Source organism: Mauremys reevesii, linkage group 9 (assembly GCF_016161935.1).
Source record: "Mauremys reevesii isolate NIE-2019 linkage group 9, ASM1616193v1, whole genome shotgun sequence".
Classification (NCBI taxonomy): domain Eukaryota; kingdom Metazoa; phylum Chordata; order Testudines; family Geoemydidae; genus Mauremys; species Mauremys reevesii.
Genome location: NC_052631.1, coordinates 15,860,781 through 15,881,032, shown reverse-complemented (window position 1 = coordinate 15,881,032; position 20,252 = coordinate 15,860,781). Strand labels below are relative to the sequence as shown.

The 20,252-nt window shown below is 40.5% G+C and overlaps 1 protein-coding gene and 1 long non-coding RNA gene across 4 annotated transcripts in view; one reads left to right on the top strand and one right to left on the bottom strand.

The window, feature by feature from the left end:
- PRKCI (protein kinase C iota) overlaps positions 1 to 20,252 on the top strand; it is a 52,482-nt gene that overhangs the window by 25,117 nt on the left and 7,113 nt on the right. Inside the window, exons 6-14 of the mRNA XM_039487340.1 lie at positions 1,512 to 1,652; positions 2,828 to 2,882; positions 5,450 to 5,508; positions 5,942 to 6,118; positions 6,411 to 6,508; positions 7,799 to 7,885; positions 9,686 to 9,821; positions 17,675 to 17,762; positions 19,435 to 19,560. Of these exons, the coding sequence (XP_039343274.1) occupies positions 1,512 to 1,652; positions 2,828 to 2,882; positions 5,450 to 5,508; positions 5,942 to 6,118; positions 6,411 to 6,508; positions 7,799 to 7,885; positions 9,686 to 9,821; positions 17,675 to 17,762; positions 19,435 to 19,560 (967 nt within the window). The remainder of the gene's footprint in view (positions 1 to 1,511; positions 1,653 to 2,827; positions 2,883 to 5,449; positions 5,509 to 5,941; positions 6,119 to 6,410; positions 6,509 to 7,798; positions 7,886 to 9,685; positions 9,822 to 17,674; positions 17,763 to 19,434; positions 19,561 to 20,252) is intronic.
- Positions 3,539 to 20,252, bottom strand: part of LOC120371531 — a 38,685-nt gene continuing 21,971 nt past the window's right edge. For all 3 annotated transcript variants that reach the window (XR_005584424.1, XR_005584425.1, XR_005584426.1), the window contains exons 5-6: positions 19,157 to 19,202; positions 3,539 to 4,925 (exon numbers count right to left, since the gene is read on the bottom strand). This is a non-coding gene — a long non-coding RNA (uncharacterized LOC120371531). The remainder of the gene's footprint in view (positions 4,926 to 19,156; positions 19,203 to 20,252) is intronic.

Below are 20,252 nucleotides of genomic sequence, written 5' to 3'. Positions count from 1 at the left end.
AGCTCCCATAAGCTTCCAGCATCTCCCTCTGGCTCCTAAGCAGAGGCGTGGCCAGGCAGCTCTGCACACTGCCCCTGCCTGCAGGCACCTCCCCGGCAGCTCCTGTTGGCAGCGATTGGCCAATGGGAGCTGCAGAGCTGGTGCTAGGGATGGGGGCAGCACATGAAGCCCAGGTGGCTGGCCCTATGCCTGGGAGCCAGAGGGAGATGCTGACAGCTTACGGAGCTGTGTGGAGCCATGCAGGCACCCTGCCTGTCCTGCTGCGGGCTCCCCACTGGACTTTTAATGGCCCTTCCAGTGGTGCTGACCGCAGCCATCAGGGTCCCTTTTTGACTGGGCGTTCTGGTTGGACATCTGGCAACGCTCTGAGAGAGAGGGAAGTAATTTCTGGGAAGGAGCCTGGGAGTGAACCTGGAGGGTGGTTGGTTGTAGGTGGGAGAAGTATGGAACAGTTTTTTTTGGGTGAGGGAAGAGGGATTGTTACAGAGTTGGGGTGCCTCCCCCATCCAGACCCTGACTGACCCCCTATCCTCTCCCATTCAGTTAGGCGCATCAGCCCTTGTCCCCGTCTGTCCCCCCCACACTAGCTCTCCATATGTGCCCTCCTAGCAGCCCCATGTGACCTACTCTGTCTGGTTCTTCTCTCCCCCACCACACACTTGCCAGGCCGCCTCACCTAGCACTGCAAGCGGAGCCTGCTGTGAGGAAAGCAGCCTCTCCTCCCTATTGGCTGTTGACTGCTGTGGCTGAGCCAGCTTCCCTCTGTTCCAATGCCACAGCCAGCCCCTGCTGGACAAAATGCATAACTGCAGCTTCTCTACAGCAGAATACATGTTCTGCGGAGGGGAAAAAAAAAATCTTCAAGGGACATGAATTCTGCCCATCGGTAGTGGTGCAGACTTCCCCCAGAAGTATCACTTGTTTTCTCTTGTCATATACTTAGATTGAAAGCTATTTGTTGCAGAGATTATCTTTTTTTAAGGGTACAGTGGCAAGTCTGATGGGGTCCTGATTCAGGTTTGTGTTCTACTGCAGAGGTTCTCAACCTTTTTCTTAGGTGTCTTTCCCCTGCGCCGCCCCCCCCCCCCCCCCAAAACATGCTATAAAAACTCCACTGCCCATCTGTGTGTCAACAATTTTTTCTGCATATAAATGCCAGAGCCGGTGTTAGGGGGTAGCAAGCAGGGCAATTGCCCGGAGCCCCATGCCACAGAGGCCCCCATGAAGCTACAATGCTCAGGCTTCGGCTTCAGCCCTGGGTGCAGGGCTCAGGGCCCCGGGCTTCAGCCCCATGCAGTGGGTCTTAGGCTTTCTGTCCTGGGCCCCAGCAAGTCTAATGTTGGCCCTGCTTGGCAGACCCCCTGAAATCTGCTCACGGCCCCCCACGGGGGCCCAGACTTCTGGTTGAGAACCACTGTTCTACTGTAATATAAACAATGAAAATGCTGCTGGTCGCTTTCCTGTTTCTAATGTTCATTTTTAATCTGAATTTTGTTGATTTGTTCTCTTAGCGAGCTCATTGTGCCATCTGCACTGACCGAATTTGGGGCCTGGGGCGTCAGGGATATAAATGTATCAACTGTAAACTCCTTGTTCACAAGAAGTGCCACAAACTTGTCAACATTGAATGTGGCCGCCACGCACTACAACCAGTAAGTGAAATTATCTAGTAACTATTCTGAAACAAAACTTTATAGCGTAGTGGAATGGTAACTAGGGCAATGGTCCCCAAACTCTGCAATGCTGAAGACCTCAGTGGCAGTTGGACAGGAGCCTGATACCTGCACCCAACTTGCATATCTGTATATCAAAAATAAATGTACACCCCTGCCTGTTGCTTGTATCTGTATCTTAATTGATGCTACTTACTACTTCAAAATGCTGTGGGCGGGGAAAAATGGTTTCCCCACATATCACTGAGTGGGAAAGTATAGCTCCCATTTTACAGATGGGAAAATCTGAGGCACAGACGTTGCAGTTTGGCCAAAGCCACACACTGAGTCAACTATGCTTAGCCCATTATATCATTATAAGTAGGATTACCTGTCAGACATCATCAAAACATTGCAGATCAGTTTGTCTTCACCCTGCTATTAAAAAGGAGACAACTAAAACCACATCTTAAGAATTCAATAGGCTGTATTTTGGGCATTCCTGAAGTAGTCAAATGACTAGTACGGCCATTTGAACTTTTCTTTGTCTTTCCCATTCCCACTGCTGTATTTTTCTCTACTGAAGTGGGTTGCTATTTCAATATCTCTGAAGTGTGACTAAATCTAGATCTATGTAGAATAGGTCCCAAGTAGTTGCCGCCTTCATGCATTTCTGATGTACATTTTTTGTAGTGAGGATAATTAACCATTCAAACAATTTACCAAGATTCATTGTAGATTCATCACTGACCATTTTTAAATCAAGATTGGATGTTTTTTTCCTAAAAGATATGGTATTGGAATTATTTTGAGGATGTTCTATGGCCTTTGTGTACAAGAGATCAGACTATATCACAATGGTCCCTTTTGGCCATGGAATCTATGAATCTGTGATAGCTATTTGAATTATGCCAGTATGGATGGTGTTTAGTCTAACTTTTTAAATTTTAACTAGATTATGTTAATCAGACAAAGATCGTATATGGTAGTGTAGTTTTTAAAGTAAAATGTGAAAGGAATAGGAACTGGATTTGCCGGGTTCAACTTGTCTGTCTGAATTTCAGACTTGAAGGGACAAATGCCTCTGCTCTTCCATGTTCAGTCATAAAGATATAGTTAATTGTTACAAACTGTAATAGGCAAGAAATGAACCATTACTGTGAACATTTTTGTAGGAGCCTGTAATACCTATGGATCAGTCATCAGTGCACCCAGATAACATAGAACCAGGTAAGATGAATAAATGTATTTTTATGTAAAGTTTTTGCAACTTCAAGTACTTTAAATTGAATTAATATATTATTTCAGAGTTGATTATGATTTGTTAAATTTAAAACGTTTCATGTGAACAAACAAAAAATAATTTTATGTAGTGTCGTTGTAGCTGTGTTGGTCCCAAGATATTAGAGACACAAAGTAGGTGAGGTAATATTTTTTTATTGGACTAAATTCTGTTGCTGAGAGACAAGCTTTTGAGCGGAGTTCTTCCTCAGGTATGGGAAAGGTACTTAGGGATTTTCTTCATGTATAGCAGCACAGCTACACCACTGGACCTGCGCCACTGTAGCACTTTAGTGAAGATGCTACTATGCCTACAAGAGAGTTTCTCCCATCAGCGTAGTTAATCCATCTCCCTGAAGGTGGTAGCTATGTTGACCGAAGTTCTCCCATCAACATAGCACAGTCTACCCAGGTAGTTAGGTTGTATAACTACGTTGCACAGGGGTGTGGATTTTTAACACCCTTGAGTGAAGTAGTTATACCGATCTAGGTCTGTAGTGTAGACCTGACCTTAGAATGTTACGGCTAAATACAAGATCAAACAGATAGTGTAGCATAAGTAGTTAGAATATGTGCTAAGGGGCCATTGAAGGTGAAGTGGCCTATTAACACCCCTGTAGTCATAGGACAAAAAGAAGGGGTAACTGGTTACAGGTTATCGTAAGAAGCCATACATCTGCTGTCTTAAGACCATAGTGTCTAGCAAAGTTATGAATTTAAGCTCCCAGGCTTGTTTTTTGAAAGTGTTATGCAGGCTTTCCATTCAGGATGAGGACTTATAGGATGATCAATTTGTGAATTGTTCACCCACAGGTTTTTTGTCTTTTATCATTTCTTGTGATAGTTCATTTGAGATCACAGTGATTGTTTGGTTTCACCCAAATAGTTGTTGTTGGGGCATTTAGTTCACTAGATGAGGTGTGCCATGTTGTGATAGGCATGTTTAGGACCCATGGATCTTGAAAGATGTGTTGGGGGTGGTGTTGATTATTGTAGCAGTGAAGATGTCTGCAGGTTTTGTTTCTGTTCTGGCAGGGCCTGGTGCAGCTTTGAGATGATGTGTCCTGGTCTGTGGGAGCTTGCGTCTGATGAGGTTGGGGCATTGTTTGAAGGCCAGAAGAGGAGGTTTAGGAAAGTGTGGGGTGGTTTGTTTTTGTTTTTGTTGTTTTTTTTTTTCCCCCCAGGATGGGATTCCCATCATATATTTGATCTGTTTGATTTCCCTGTATGGATTCAAGTGTGGGGTGGAAGATGACAGCTACAGGTGTGCATTTGGAGGGGGTTTTATTTCTGAATTGAAGCAGGTTGTCTTGGGGTATTTCAGTGGAGTGTCCTTGTTTGGTAAAGGTGGCTTTGAGTGTATTAAGATATATTCCCCGGACTTTCTCCTCAAAGCATATTCTGTGGTATCTGAGTGCCTGGGTGTAGATAACAGATTTCTTGGTATGTTTGGGTTGGTTACTGGATCTATGAAGGTACATCTGGTGGTCTGAGGGTTTCTTGTATATAGCTGTCTGTATGGTTCCATTGTTGAAGCTCATTGTGTTGTCCAACTTGATGCTAGCATGGGAGTGTTCCAGAGAGAGTTTAATGGGTGGGTGGTAGTGGTTGAAGTTGTGGTGGAAATTTGAGGGAGTTTGTCATCTGTCCAGAGCACAAAAATATTATCCATGTATCTCAGGTGTCTCATTGGTTTCATGGTACATTTGTGTGGAGTATCATAGCTTGTAGTTTGATACTTGATGGGGACCCCATTTTGAAAAGCTATTAGGAAAACATCCCTTACTCTGTTCCGTTTAGAGAAAGAGACCTATTTTTAAACCTGTTTGTTTATATGCATGTGCACAGATCTTTGTATTACACCTTAATCTCCTATCCTGCTGTTTAAATCAAAAGTTAAAGATGGCGAACAAATATTTCCTTATGTTTTAGATTTACACTTCTCTGTAAATAGGGTAGCTCTTCAAAAGAATGTGGTGGTTGTGGTTTGATCTGTAGAAAAACAGAATAAAGTTAACTAGTTAGCATCATGGCAATGTCTTTTATACAGAAATCAAGTTGGAGGGGTAGCTAAGTAGGAGTAGTAATCTTCACTTTCAAACTTGGATCTAGTCACTATTCTTACCAGTAAAACCAAAATTTACCAGACTGTCTTTTTTTTTCTCTTTGTGAATTCTGCAGACAGATAATGATAGTTTGCATCATCTGGGTTGATCTCATGCAGTCATACATTTTAGAGGTTCAAATTTTTAACTTGCAGTCTTGTATTCATTATGAATGGGGGATTCTTAAACAATGTGGGAGTGAAATGGTTTACCAGCTAAAAAGCTTTGGACACTAACTTTTTTATATCAGTATACTCTATTTATCTTAAAATATTTGCTGAAATCTTTTCTGCTACACTGTAATCCTCTTTTTTTTTAAACTCCCATGCACAAAAATAGAGAATACCTGTCTGTCCTTCATTTAACAGAGTGAACACCATTTTTTTTTTTTTTTTTTGCTTGTTCTTTTAGTGATTCCATATAATCCTTCTAGTCATGAGAGCTTGGACCATGTTGGTGAAGAAAAAGAGGTAACATGTTTTTGAGCAGTACACCTAACTATTCAAAAGTCTGGAAATGTATATCAGTCCTAACTTTAAAATCTTAACAGTTTTAAATACACTGAGACTTAGCACATAGTGACCTACGTACAGATTACCTAATTTAACTCCTGTACAAACTCAAGTTAGTCCATTTGTGAGACACAAAGTTTGTGATCAGATACAGAATTCAATATGCAAGTAAAACTTTAATATGAAACTGACAGGAGAGATTAAGCATTTTAAAGTACAAAGCTGTTCTTAAAAATAAAATAAAAAAAAGGGGGGGAGGGATAATTATTACTACTGCAGCACAGTAAATGAGCTATTTGAATCCTCAATATCCTAAAAACAAATCTGCAGTTACCAATATATTATAATATTGGCAAAGTTGCTCACTTGCATTTAAAATCTTTATTTATAGGCGATGAGTATTAGAGAAAGTGGCAAACCTTCCTCCAGTCTGGGCCTTCAAGATTTTGATCTGCTCAGAGTTATAGGAAGAGGTAGTTATGCTAAAGTACTACTGGTTCGATTAAAGAAAACGGAACGCATTTATGCGATGAAGGTTGTGAAAAAAGAACTAGTCAATGATGATGAGGTAAGCAATGTTTCTACCAATGGACTAAATAATTCTTCCTTCAGAAAGAACTTGCACATAGTACCCATAAGCACTAGATTTGAAACCTTACTGTAATCACACTATATATTATGCATAAGGCTGCAAGTTTGTCACGGAGGTAAATTGATACAAGTCTGTCTTAATTTAGCCTAAAACTAGATGTAAGATGTAAACATTTCAGTGTGTCTGACTGATACAGTTTAAATAGTATTTCACCTAAGAAATGCAAAGAAGACATTGTTTTCTAAGCTTGGGATGTTTTTATAAATAGGATATTGATTGGGTACAGACGGAAAAACACGTCTTTGAACAGGCTTCAAATCATCCTTTCCTTGTTGGACTACACTCTTGCTTCCAGACAGAAAGCAGGTAAGGTCAGAAACTAACAAAGTGTCTATTTGTGACACTTCTTTGTGACATTTTTTATATTGGTAGGTATCCCAAAGGGCTATCCAAATATTGAATGCAGAATAATTACTAAAAACTATAGCACCATAAACATCTGTGGTGATTTGTAAACAAAAGGATTCTGAGAAGAAGGGAATTTGAAGGAGGCATGCTTCGTGAAGAAGGAAACTGTCCTAAGCACAGGAGACAGTATGATAGAAGAAAAAGCCCAGTATAGGAGAAAAGAAGTAGAAGCATAGAGGATGAGAGAGAGTATGAAGAAATGAGAATAGATGTAATAAGGGATGAGGTTACATGAAGCTTCGATGAGGGAAAGGAGCTTGAATATGATACAATTAAATAGGAAGTGAATGAAGGAATTCAAAAAGGAGTGATGAGGTGGTAGAAGAGATTATTTTAGTAGTGGTATTTGATAGCTTGGATATGAGAGAGAAGGTTTAAAATAATCAAGGCAAAAGATGGCCAAGATGGCTTAAGCAGCAAGGATAGTGAGGAAACTGCATTTTGTTTATATTGTATTAGAGGGACCTAGTGGAAGAGTGGCTATATGGGTGGGGAGTAGTCAAATACAACACTGGATAAATGAAGGATAGTTGGGTTGTCAGTTATGGGGAATCATGAGGAAACAAGTTCAGCTTTGAAGTTTGTGATTGCCTCAGATATCTCAAAGGTTATGAGAGGCACAGCTGGACTAAGTGGTGGGATTGGGTGTAGAGAGGTAGATTTAGGAACAATTCACATAATTGGTGGGAGTGGGTAGTTCAAACAGAGCATTGGTTGTTCACTGGTAGAATTCTTAGTTCAGAAGGAATTACTTTGGGAAAGTTCTACAGGAGGTCAGACTGGATGCTCACATGGTCCCTTCTGGCCTTGGAATCTGAATAATTGTTTTTGTATAACACTTATAAATGTTGTTAAAGAAACTTAGAAGCCCTGGTGGTTTGGGAGCCTGGGAAGGGTTAATTACCTTCCTTTAGTAATAAAGGAAGGCCCAGGACAAATTTTGTGGAATATTCATTGTTTGACTATTGAGAGAGGCCCTGAAATATGGAGACCTGAACATAAGATGTTGGAATGGGAGTAACCCATTCCAATCCATATTATGAGAGATGGAAGGAGAGTCCTTGCTAGACCCTGTCAGTTCTACTGTTGAGAAGTTATCAAGCTCCAAGGACTCTGAGGGTAAACGGGAAGATCAAATGTAAAGTTGAAACAATCCATTTTTGCATAATATACCTTTTTGTGTTTCAGATTATTTTTTGTAATAGAGTACGTAAATGGAGGCGATTTAATGTTTCATATGCAGCGGCAGAGGAAACTGCCCGAGGAGCATGCCAGGTATGTTTAATTTGAGATGTTCACATGAAATCTGCGTTTCTGACATGATGCAGCGTTTATGCAAAGTTTATGTTGACACTGGCCTCCCAACTCTTGCATTCCCTATATGGAAAGGAGTTAAGAGACGGAGATATTTGGGTCAAGAAATTATCCTTTTTCCGTGAGATGAGTTCCTATAATGTACCTATTTCATTTTTAGTGCTGCAAGCTACAGTACCTTTTTAATTCAGAATAAAGACAGCAATATTAACCAGAAGTACTTGGTCCTGTTCACACTACAATCACCCTGAAGTCTAAAGAGTGACTGTCATTTTAAAATTTTAGAGAATAGAATTGGAGAAATCTAATGCTGGAAAGGACCTTGAGAGGTCATCTAGTCCAGCCCCCTGTGCTGAGGCAGGACCCAGTAAACCTAGACCACACCTGTTTGTCCAGCCTGTTCTTAAAAACTTCCAAAGATGGGGATTTCACAACCTCCCTTTGAAGCCTATTTCAGTGCTTAACTAATTTTAAAATTACATAGTTTTTCCTAATATCTAACCTCAATCTCCCTTGCTGCAGTTAATCTTTCAATTAAAACTTGTCCTATCTTAAGTGGACACTGAGAACAGTCAATCACCGTCGTGTTTGTAACAGTCTTCAAATATGTTAAGAGCTATCATCAGCTCCCCCCTTGCATTTCTTTTCTCAAGACTAAACATACCCATTTTTTAACTTCTCCTCTTACATCAGTTTTATCTAAACCTTATTGGTTTTTTCGCTCTGCTCTGGGCTTTCTCCAATTTGTCCACATCACTCCTAAAGTCTGATGCCCAGAATTGGACACAGTAGTGCAGGTAAGACCTCATCGGTGCCAAGTAGAGCATGACAGTTACTTTGTGTCTTAAACCCCCTGAACATTAGCCTTTTCTGCAACTGCATCACGTTGTTGACTCTCATTCAGTTTGTGATGCACTGTGATTCTCTGAGATCCTTTTCACATTACTACCACCTAGCCAGTTATTCCCCATTTTGTAGTTGTGCATTTGATTTTTTTCCCTTCCTATGTGAAGTACCGTGCACTTGTCTTTTATTGAATTTCATCTTATTTCAGATCAATTCTCTAATTTGTCAAGTCACTTTGAATTCTAGTCCTGTCCTCCAAAGTGCTAGCAACTGCTCCCAGCTTCATATAATCTTCAAATTTTGTGTGTGTACTCTCCACCCTATTATCCAAGTCACTAATGAAAATATTGAATAGTACCAGACCCAGAACTGACCCCAGTGGGATCCCACTAGATACACCCTCCCAGTTTAAGTGTTGCATATAGATTGTATATTGATAAGATAAATGTATTCCCTTTACAATCAAAGGGTGTGTGTGTGTATATATATCTTCCCAACTTCCATCTCTGTAAACTACTTCTGTGATCTGAGGATTCAACGGAGTTCTTTCTGTTTATGTATCATCACTACTAAGAAAATTCTTCAGCCCCAATTTACATCTGTGCAGCTTCAGTGGGGTCACAGGTGTGATTGAGGTCAGACTTTGTCACTGCAGAATGAACTTGGTCAACAATGCTGATGTGCAAAAGGAATAGAATCCAATTCACTCTTAGCCCTGCAGAGCCAATACATTTATCAGCAGTGAACATATTTTTGTACTTATAAGCAGCTATGACTGAATAAATAGTACTGGTTTTCCGAGTAGAATTACACTAAGGACACTTCATTGCTGCACTATTTATTATGCTGTAATTGTAAATCTATTTTGCAAAACTAAGGGACCTTGTGTCATCAATGTATCTTACTTCATTCTAGGTTTTATTCTGCAGAAATCAGTCTAGCATTGAACTATCTTCATGAGCGAGGGATAATCTACAGAGACTTGAAACTGGACAATGTGTTACTGGATTCTGAGGGACATATTAAACTCACAGACTATGGCATGTGTAAGGTGAGGGAGAATTATTTCTGAACAGATAAAATGTGAAACTTTCTGCTTGGGTACCTTGTAACTTACGGTAGCTTATTAACTGACTTGGTCTGTTATCAACTTGTATACACCTCATGTGGAAACAGAAGGCTTTATCCCATCTGCAACTAAAAGGAAGAACAAGAAATGCTGAACTACTCAGATGTGTAAAAACACTCCTGCCTTCTGGTTCTACAACCCATTGTAAATTGGATCTAAAGCTTATTGCAGAATGTAGCAGGCTAAAATAATAAACTGAAAATGGAAAAACATAAAATGAGAGAATTACCCCAACCCTCTGCCCATGAATGTTTCAGCCTTGTGTTATTTTAAACAGATGAACCCTAATACATGAATTCAGTGTACATGTAGATGGGAGTAACAGCTTTCTGTGTCTCTTAGCCAGAAGATGTGTCCACTCAGTCTTCTGAGAATGGGAAAGAAGTACACTTCTATAAAGGGCCTTGGCCGCCTCTCCCATATCCCAGTGTGCCTCAGCCCAAACAGAAGGGACAACCTTTTGATGTTTGTCTTGAAGGCAGGTTAGGAGCAAGGCCCTTTCTAAAATGATCATCACTAGGCTGCTGGTCATTGCTTCCGCACCACAAGAGAACTGCCTTGTGTAGTTTTTCCCCACATTTTCCAGAGGAGTTAAATATTCAGACCAGACTGAAGATAACTCCAGGGAAAAAATTAAGGCACTACTTTGCTTGCAGGCAAAGCAGACAGATAAGTATGCTTGGGCTACAGAATGAGCATAACAATTCTTTCAGACACTTGAGGGGAGAGAGGTCTCACCCTAAAAATAGCCGGAAAATAGGTCATGTAAGGAATATCAGCATGTTTCTTAAAGACTGCTTTGCTCTCCCCTTTCCAAAATAGCATTGTCCACTTTCATACTGTGGATGTAATACTGAAACATGAACTTCTCTTTCCCATGTTGTGCACTTTTCAGTTGTAAGCTGATTGTTAGGCGTTGGAGAAAAATAAGTTGCATGTTAGGTGCTTGGCAGGGAAATACAATCACAACTCATTACAAAGTGTGGAATTCAGCTTTCAAAATGGTCTAGTTTACTTCTGATTTAAATGATGTTCTTATAAAATGTTTAGGATCGAAAGCCTGTGTCTGCTTGCATGAATTTGCTCATTCAATTAAAGTGATGGGCAATTAGAATTTCCTCATTGAGCACCATAATGGGTCAATTCTCCTAAACTGGATCCTCATCTCAGAAAGTTTTACTTGTGCTTTTCAGGTGCTTCAGTTTTACAGGGTAGAGCATTCAAGTTTCAACTATCTTATTAAAGGCCAGGAGTGGAGCTCCGCATATGTGCCATTTAAGCTGGGCTCAGTGTGTGTGTTTTCAGGGAGGAGTAAGAACTACATTGTCTTAAACATAGTATTAAAAGCTTTTAAGATTGGCATTTGTCTTCCAAATCTATGGCACTTTATAGAAGTGTTCTTTTGGCTGCCAAGTCATTGTTTATGGGGAATGTCTCTTATTGTGGTGTGTCGATTTAATGTATATAGAATCTTCCATCAAATCTAGACATACGTAAGACAAGCTTTCCTAAAAGAGTGATGAGAGCCTTTCCTTCATCTTTTTGACAATTGAAGCTGCTTAATTTTTTTCATGAAACTTTTGTTTCAGTGGTATGAAAGGTAGGTGCTTCCAACAAATTATTGAAATTTGACTAGAACTGCTACTCAGCTGTTAACTTTTCAGAATCACTATAAACTGTTTGACCATTTTTTCCTGCATTTTGGCTGTCTATTAGGCATTAAATGCCTGGTTGAAATGTTTCAGTCCCTTACGCTAAAATCCTCCTCCTGTTTAACAAGTGTAGTTGTGAATTCCTGTTCTAGTGCTGTCTTGTTTAGGCTTTTAGTGTTCCTTGGGTTGCTTTTTAAGGTCTGTTAGAAATTTGCCAGAGTTCATCACAAATATACCTGTTCTCGCTGTATTCAAATTTATTAATATGTGGGTATTTCAGAGAGCATCCCTATAGATCATTAAATTTAGTAACCTCAAGAGAGTAAAGGATGACTACTTGAGTTTTTGTGAAATCTTAACCTGATTAATAACTTGAAATAAAAAGAGCAGCTTATGTTTGGGTTGCAGGCACTCAGGTGAATCTTTGTTTAAATCCAGACATTTGTTCCTGAACTGTGGTGAGTCTTCAGGAAGCCTAATGGATTATAATGCAGTATTATATAACACTTGGACACCTATGAAGACTAACTTGATTTTCAGCACCTGTAGGAAAAATGAGCCAACTCAACATTTTATCTTGTTTACGTAGTAAAAGTGTGGAGAATTGTCAGCCCTTTGTAAAGAACAAAATACAATGGGGCAGATTGTAAAGGGGCAAATGGCTTACACAAAGTAAAGAAGCTCACTCTGTGGGGCCTATTTAAAATATCACATAACTATTAAATAAATTACATATCACTCTTAAGGTATTTCAGTAGTAAATCTTGCATTATCAAAATAAAGCCACAACAGAGCAAAGTAAGCATGGAAAGCAGCTTCATTTAAAAGGGTTTTTTTATTTCTGTGCCTGATTGTTACACTGGTCTACAATTTTTGAGAAGTCATCTGCTTCAGAGATAAAATGTGATATTTATTATGTATTTTGATGTGCTGAATTCAAATATGACAATTAAAACAACTGATTGGCTACTGTTTCTAAGTTATTTAAGTTTTTACATTTTATGTCTATGTATATTGTGTAGATAGAGTTTTAATCATAAATTGTAAATCTAGGTCTTTTCATGTGTTTATGGTTGCTTTACATGATATTTCACCTGTCCTGTTTATGTAACACTTTAAAAATCAGCAAAAGGGTTATCTAACTAAAATTTATTATGAAACAAAAGGCAAAAAACTATTATGTACGTAGTTTAGTCCTATTCAGTGTCTACTCGGCGCTTCTTGGCCTGTCTCTTGTATTCATTAAATGGAGCATCTCTTGTCACTGTCCAGCAATAGTCTGCAAGCATTGATGGGCTCCATTTGCCCTGATAGAGTTTCTCCATTGTTGCAACGTCCTGGTGAAATCACTCGCCGTGCTCGTCGCTCACTGCTCTGCAGTTCAGTGGAAAAAAATCTAGATGAGAGTGCAAAAAATGTATCTTTAGTGACATGTTGCAACCAAGGCTTTTATATGCCTTGAGGAGGTTTTCCACCAACAACCTGTAGTTGTCTGCCTTCTTGTTTCCGAGAAAATTTATTGCCACTAACTGGAAGGCTTTCCATGCCGTCTTTTCCTTGCCACGCAGTGCATGGTCAAATGCATCATCTCGAAGAAGTTCACGAATCTGAGGACCAACAAAGACACCTTCCTTTATCTTAGCTTCACTTAACCTTGGAAATTTTCCACGGACGTACTTGAAAGCTGCTTGTGTTTTTGTCAATGGCCTTGACAAAGTTCTTCATCAGACCCAGCTTGATGTGTAAGGGTGGTAACAAAATCTTCCTTGATTCAACAAGTGGTGGATGCTGAACACTTTTCCTCCCAGGCTCCAATGACTGTCGGAGTGGTCAATCTTTCTTGATGTAGTGGGAATCTCTTGCACGACTATCCCATTCGCAGAGAAAACAGCAGTACTTTGTGTATCCAGTCTGCAGACCAAGCAAGAGAGCAACAACCTTCAAATCGCCACAAAGCTGCCACTGATGTTGGTCATAGTTTATGCACCTCAAAAGTTGTTTCATGTTGTCATAGGTTTCCTTCATATAGACTGCATGACCAATTGGAATTGATGGCAAAACATTGCCATTATGCAGTAAAACAGCTTTAAGACTCGTCTTCAATGAATCAATGAACAGTCTCCACTCATCTGGATCATGAACGATGTTGAGGGCTGCCATCACACCATCTATGTTGTTGCAGGCTACAAGATCACCTTCCATGAAGAAGAATGGGACAAGATCCTTTTGATGGTCACGGAACATGGAAACCCTAACATCACCTGCCAGGAGATTCCACTGCTGTAGTCTGGAGCCCAACAGCTCTGCCTTACTCTTGGGTAGTTCCAAATCCCTGACAAGGTCATTCAGTTCACCTTGTGTTATGAGGTGTGGTTCAGAGGAGGAGGATGGGGAGAAAATGTGGGTCCTGTGACATTGATGGTTCAGGACCAGAAGTTTCATCCTCTTCCTCTTCCTCATCTGACTCAAGTGAGAATGATTCTGGTGCATCAGGAACCGGCAGTCCTTCTCCATGGGGTACTGGGCATATAGCTGATGGAATGTTTGGATAATGCACAGTCCACTTTTTCTTCTTTGACACACCTTTCCCAACTGGAGGCACCATGCAGAAGTAACAATTGCTGGTATGATCTGTTGGCTCTCTCCAAATCATTGGCACTGCAAAAGGCATAGATTTCCTTTTTCCTGTTCAACCACTGGCAAAGATTTGTTGCACAAGTGTTGCAGCATATGTGTGGGGCCCACCTCTTGTCCTGATGTCCAATTTTGCAGCCAAAATAAAGGTGATAGGCTTTCTTAACCATAGTGGTTATACTGCGCTTTTGTGATGCAGAAGTCACTTCACCACAAACATAGCAGAAGTTATCTGCACCGTTCACACAAGTACGAGGCATCTCTGCTCACTTTGGCTAAACAGAAATGTGTCCCTTTGCAAAATCAAACACTGACAAATAAGAGAGCACGACACTGTATGATTTCTAGAGCTGATATAGGGCAATTTGTTCAGCAGAGTGATGTAAGCTTCGTTATGATTGCATCATCCATGACTTCTAGGAATAACATGATGCAATTCATATCATGTATGACGCAATACCAGCTTCATTGCATCATTCATTGTTTTGCCTAAAAAGCAAGTACTGTCCAAACCCAGTCATAGATTTATTCATAGATCCAGTCAAAGATGTATTTTAGTCATTTCTGGTTTAAATTGAGATCCCTTCCCTTTATAACTCACTTATCCTCCGCTATTCCCAAGTCAAGGGTCATATATACTGACCCAATAGCATATGTTGAAAACTAGAGCCAATCAACAATTTTAAGCATAATTTTCGTTCTCAGTGACCCAGAATTAGTAAAGTTTGACTACATTTATTTCAGAAGCATTTTGGCTGTAGAGCAGTGTTACAGGGCAAGTGCACCCCATACCCTCTTGGGGCAGAGTGAGGGTAATTACTTCCCCACAGCCACATCTTTACAACCACTCCTTGTCTTGAGGTAGCATGGCCTAGTGGTAAAAGTCAGTGTGGCTGCTCTCTCTCAAGGTTGTATGGACTGATGGCTGGAGTCAATATAACTGCCCACTTCAGTAGGTCTGTGTGGCCTACTGGTCAGTCAGGAGAGTGGACCACTACCCCAGGATGGGTGGCAGCTGGGTAGGGGGACCCGGGCCATCCCCCGCTCCACTGGCTCATAGCTCAATGCTTTATTACTGGCAAGTATGTCTGCCACTGAATCAGTGGGGAATCCACCAGAAACACACTGACCCCACTCGGCACAATAACTAGTCCCTCTGAGCTAATTCCTACCCTGTCCCTGGTGCAGCAGTTCCACGGTCTCTGGGCTTCTCAGTCTGTGTGGCTCCCAGCAGCTCTGTCATTCCTTGGGCATCCTGAGTCTGTGTCTCTGGCTTCCACTGTCTGGGGCTTCTACGGTTCCCGAGCTGGAGCTCGCAGTGTGCGTCCCGCCTCTTCGGCAGTCAGCCCAGAATGAGCAGAGTTTCTCCCTTTTATACCTAGTCTCCAGCTGGAGCATGCCCAGCAGGGCCGAGGGGGCTGGGGTCTCCTCAGCACAGAGAGTAAAGTTACCCTCGCAGTACTAATGCGGGGCAAATGCGCCCCATCACACTGATCCTCAACCTCAGCTACAATTTCAAGTTTAAACTTAGTTTTGAAACATATCAAGTGTTTGGCCCACATAATGTAGTTCAGAAAGTGAATGTTTATAATATGGAGAAAATAGTGTCTGAAACTGGAAGTGAAAACTGTTTAAAGGATTAATTTTATGTCTGAGACTTCTGTGGACTAAAGTATTATGCTAAATCTCTTACATTTCCAAGAGGCCTATGTCCAGTTGCTTAGTGTACCCCATATTTGGAGTGATCTTTTAAAAGTTACTTAGTATTGCTGTACTTTTCTAGAAATAGGGATAATGTTTGACTGCTTCTCAGGAGTTTTGTGAGGATTTGAGCTGCAAGGCTCAAGGTGCAAAGATGTTTTAAGTAGGTTATCGTACCAACTCTAGTTGCAGCAAAGGTGTAAATGACTGACATTTAGGGCTTTAATTCCACGTTTGTTAGCATAGGATTGCCCCATCCTCAATACTACTGCAGGTGGAATCAGCTAAGAGAGCACATCGAAATTTTTAAGAATCCAAATGATAAAATATTCAACTTTCTTAGATTTTTGGTCCTTTGGAGAAGTTATTGGTGGTGACAAACAGCTGTGCAGAGCTGCCTTCCCTCTGCTTACCTTCTCTAGAGCATAGTCCAGTGAGCGTATTTGCCTTCAGATTAAGCAAGTTTCAGTCTTAGGGTCTTTCCTTAAGGCTACTGGATGCCCAAATAGCCATGGCAGCAAAAAACACCCTGTCCCTGTGTGATTGACCAGAGGATTGTGCTCCAATCCATTGGACGGAAATCTGGACATGGCAATCAGGGCTGTTGCCTTCAAAATCCTGAAAAAACGCTACTTTTTTTTCCTTTGTTTTTTTTCCTCAGTTGGGAAAATAAAAGGCTTTATGAAGTGAAACACAACACATACTATGACTTAACACCATACATTTATTTATACATCAAAGGTAAAAATGCACGCACTTTCTAAAACAAAAGATAATTCCCAGTCTGTTAACTAGTTAAATCTGCCACTCTTTTGTATCAGCTCTTGCATACCAGTACTTTTCTATTTACTTGTTCAAGCAGTAGGCTGTTTCACCCAAATCAATACAAATGTGCTAAAAGCACACTCTGACACTGAACTGGCTGGAGAACAGTTGCAGGTTTTTTTGTTTTGTTTTTTAAATCATCAAAATTCTGAATTCAGTGGTGGTCTGGTCAGGAACATCATTTCTACAATTTCCCACCATTTTGATGCAACCAATTGTGATATACCACTTCTGCAAACAAAGGTTTGGGATAGGAATCTGGAGTCTGTTTTAAATGCTAGAAGGAGAAAACAAACTCATTACTTTCCCTCAGCCATACTTCAACATGTTCTGCCTGTCCTGGGTTTAACTTCTGACCTTCATTGTTTGGATCAATCATGCTGACTAGTAATAGGAACAGAAGCTTCTCTGAATTGTGTTTTGACTGTCATTTTGTGGTTTTTAGCTTTTTTTAGATTAGATGAAGCCAGATTTACATTGACATTGCAATTGCTTTAAATTGTTTTAGATCTGAGTTGTGCCTTGCATGCCATGGGAAAGCACTACAATCCATTATACCTAAACACAGATTTCTGATTGGTAATTAAGGTATTGTTGCCTAAACATGATTTGGTTTTTTAATGAACATGCATTTAACATAGTGGTTTTTTGTATCTTAAACAGCTACTGTGCTATAAAGGGAATATATAATTTCATTCTTTGACCATTATTAGAAAACAGTGACTGTAGACAGGTGCAGTGAAGACATAGCTTTTCTTAGTGCACTGTACACTCTGCATACAGATCTATTTTTGTTGAAGAAATATAGTGCTTTGCATGCAGATTACATGCATAAGTCTAGTAATTTATTTTGGTATGGGTCACTTCACAAAGTATAGTTGTTTTATAATGTGACAGCAGGTAGAAGGAATTTTTAGCAAATGGTGTAAAACTTTTCCACTCTGTTTTCTTTTCTTTTTTTAGGAAGGATTAAGGCCTGGAGACACAACCAGTACTTTCTGTGGAACTCCCAACTATATTGCTCCTGAGATTTTGCGAGGGGAAGATTATGGTAATTTGATTTCAGTGCTGTCATAAAATACTTGAGCTGTAATGCATTTCTGTTAAAACTTCCTTGTAAAATGATTTGTAGAAGAAAATAAGAATCACCATACTAGATCAGACCCATGGTCCAGCTAGTCCAGTATTCTGTCTCCAGCAGTGGTCAGCACTAGATGGGGCAAAATACCTCATTTTATGCAGATATGGGATAGTCTGTTCTCCCCCCATTAGGTAGTGGTTTAATCCCTTATAATTAGCATTAAATCCTGAAGCATGAGGTTTTAATATCTTCCACAGTTTATTAACATTAGCTATTATAACTTTGGATTGTTATCCATATAAATGTCCAGTCAGTCCCTTTTCAATCTTGTTAACTTCTTGGCCTCAGTGACGTTTTGTGACAGAGTTCCATAGTTTAGTTATGCATTTTGGGCGGGGCGGGGGGATTCAGTTTTGAATTTGCCACCCTTTCATTTCATAGAATATTCTCTTGTTGTGTCATGAGACAAGGAATAGAAACTTCTAATCTACCTTCTCTATACTATCCATTATGTATTTTCATCACATCTCATTTTATTCATCTTTCTTCTAAGGTAAAGAATCATTCTTTTCTGGGTCTGAGATAAATTTGCCTCTCTCCTATCTCTGTGGTAAATCATCTGTTAGCTTAGAACTTGATCATTTGTTCCCTTTTTCACTGTAGCTCTCTATCTTATAAATCTAAGTATTGGGTTGCAGATACTATCAAGTAAACAGGTACTTAAGCATTTTAAAATGCTTTATCCATATAAACATGAAGAAAATGTATCTAGTGACCTGTAATAGCTATTAAAATGTATACAAACACAGTATGTACAAGTTCTATTGTAGGTGTAACACTTTTTTTCAGGATTAATTTGGCCACTTTTAGTTATACAAATGCAAAAGGGTATTTTGCTAGTTGCAGACAGTTCTGGAACATTGCATTATTTGGGTCTTATATTTCTGGCAAAAGCCTGAGGCTCACCCTATGACCTATCATAGTTGCCTTCCTTCCAGAGGAGGGAGGTGGCTTAGTATTGTCTTCAGAACTAGTTAGGTGTGCTTAATTTTCAGTGACACAAGGCCCTTCCTCTTTTCTGCCAGATTCTCCCCAGGCTAAGCAGACTATCTTTATAGCAGTCCTAGCCTTGAGGAGAATCAAGATACTAGAACTGTTAATTGATCCCTGTCTTCAGCAGTGAACAATAGAACATGTGATGTCACCTGCATAAATAACAATTTTTATTTATTGCAGTGTTTGACACTAATAACTGTGTAGCCTTCCACCAAAAAATGCTGTTAATACACAGCTGAGATTGTTTTTTTGTTTATTCCCCCTTAAGTACTAAAATTTCTATTTAAACTTGAGGTTCCAGCACCAACCTTTTAAGTCTCCATTCCTTCTCCTTCCCGAGTACTGCCTTCCACCCTGCACATAATGAACAAGAGGATTCCTGTTGCCATTGTCACACCCATCTTAAACGTACAGTAGTCTTTAGGTCATAACTTGCCCATTGTATGCCTTTCTGACAGTCAAGATATCTGATTATTCATTAGTAAAATATACCTTGTTCTTCATATAGTTAGCACTGATACTTATTAAAATAAGTCCTCCCTGATAAAATAGCTTATATTCTGATTTGTATTCTTTAAAATCCTAGGCTTCAGTGTTGACTGGTGGGCATTAGGTGTACTTATGTTTGAAATGATGGCTGGCAGATCCCCATTTGATATTGTTGGAAGCTCCGATAACCCCGATCAAAACACAGAAGATTATCTCTTTCAAGGTGAGTAGTGGTGGGGTTTTAATGTACAATAGATTCTGCTTATTGGCAATCCTTTGGCTGACAGCAGAAAGTTACCATTATCTGGCAGTTGCCAAAAAAAAGTTAGGTTTGCAGGGCTGCAGTTGGAAGCACTGGAACGTACCTTCCCTGGCTGCAGCCCTGCAAATCTGTCTGTGGGGAGGATGGGTGTAGCTCAGATGCCAGGGCTTTCCCTGGGGAGGGAAGGCTGTGGCTAGGGCAGCAATGGGGGTGCTGGAGGGCCACTGTTCTGCACAGTACCTGTCTCCACTGCTGTCCTGCCCACAGCCTCCTCTCCCAGTCCGCAGCACTGGGTCTCTGGCAGGGTTGTGGATGTGGGCATCTCTACCCCATATCTCCTGTTCAATCCCTAGGCACAGGCAGGTTTGTGGGACTGCAACCAGGAAAGGAAGCACTGGTACATGGCAGTACCAGCTGCAGGCAGATTTTTTGGGGTTGCTACCAGGAAAGGCACCTTCCAGTGCTTCCTTCCTGGCTGTAGCCCCACAAACCTGCCTGTGGCTGTGGCCTTTCTACCCCCACCCCACCCAAAAAACAAAAATATTCAGTAAGTGGCATGCCATTGCCAGTATCCAAATCCTATTAACATTAATTAATGGATGGGATTGGTTCCAGGAGGTTGTTTATACTGGGGTTGCTATTAAGCGGCATCC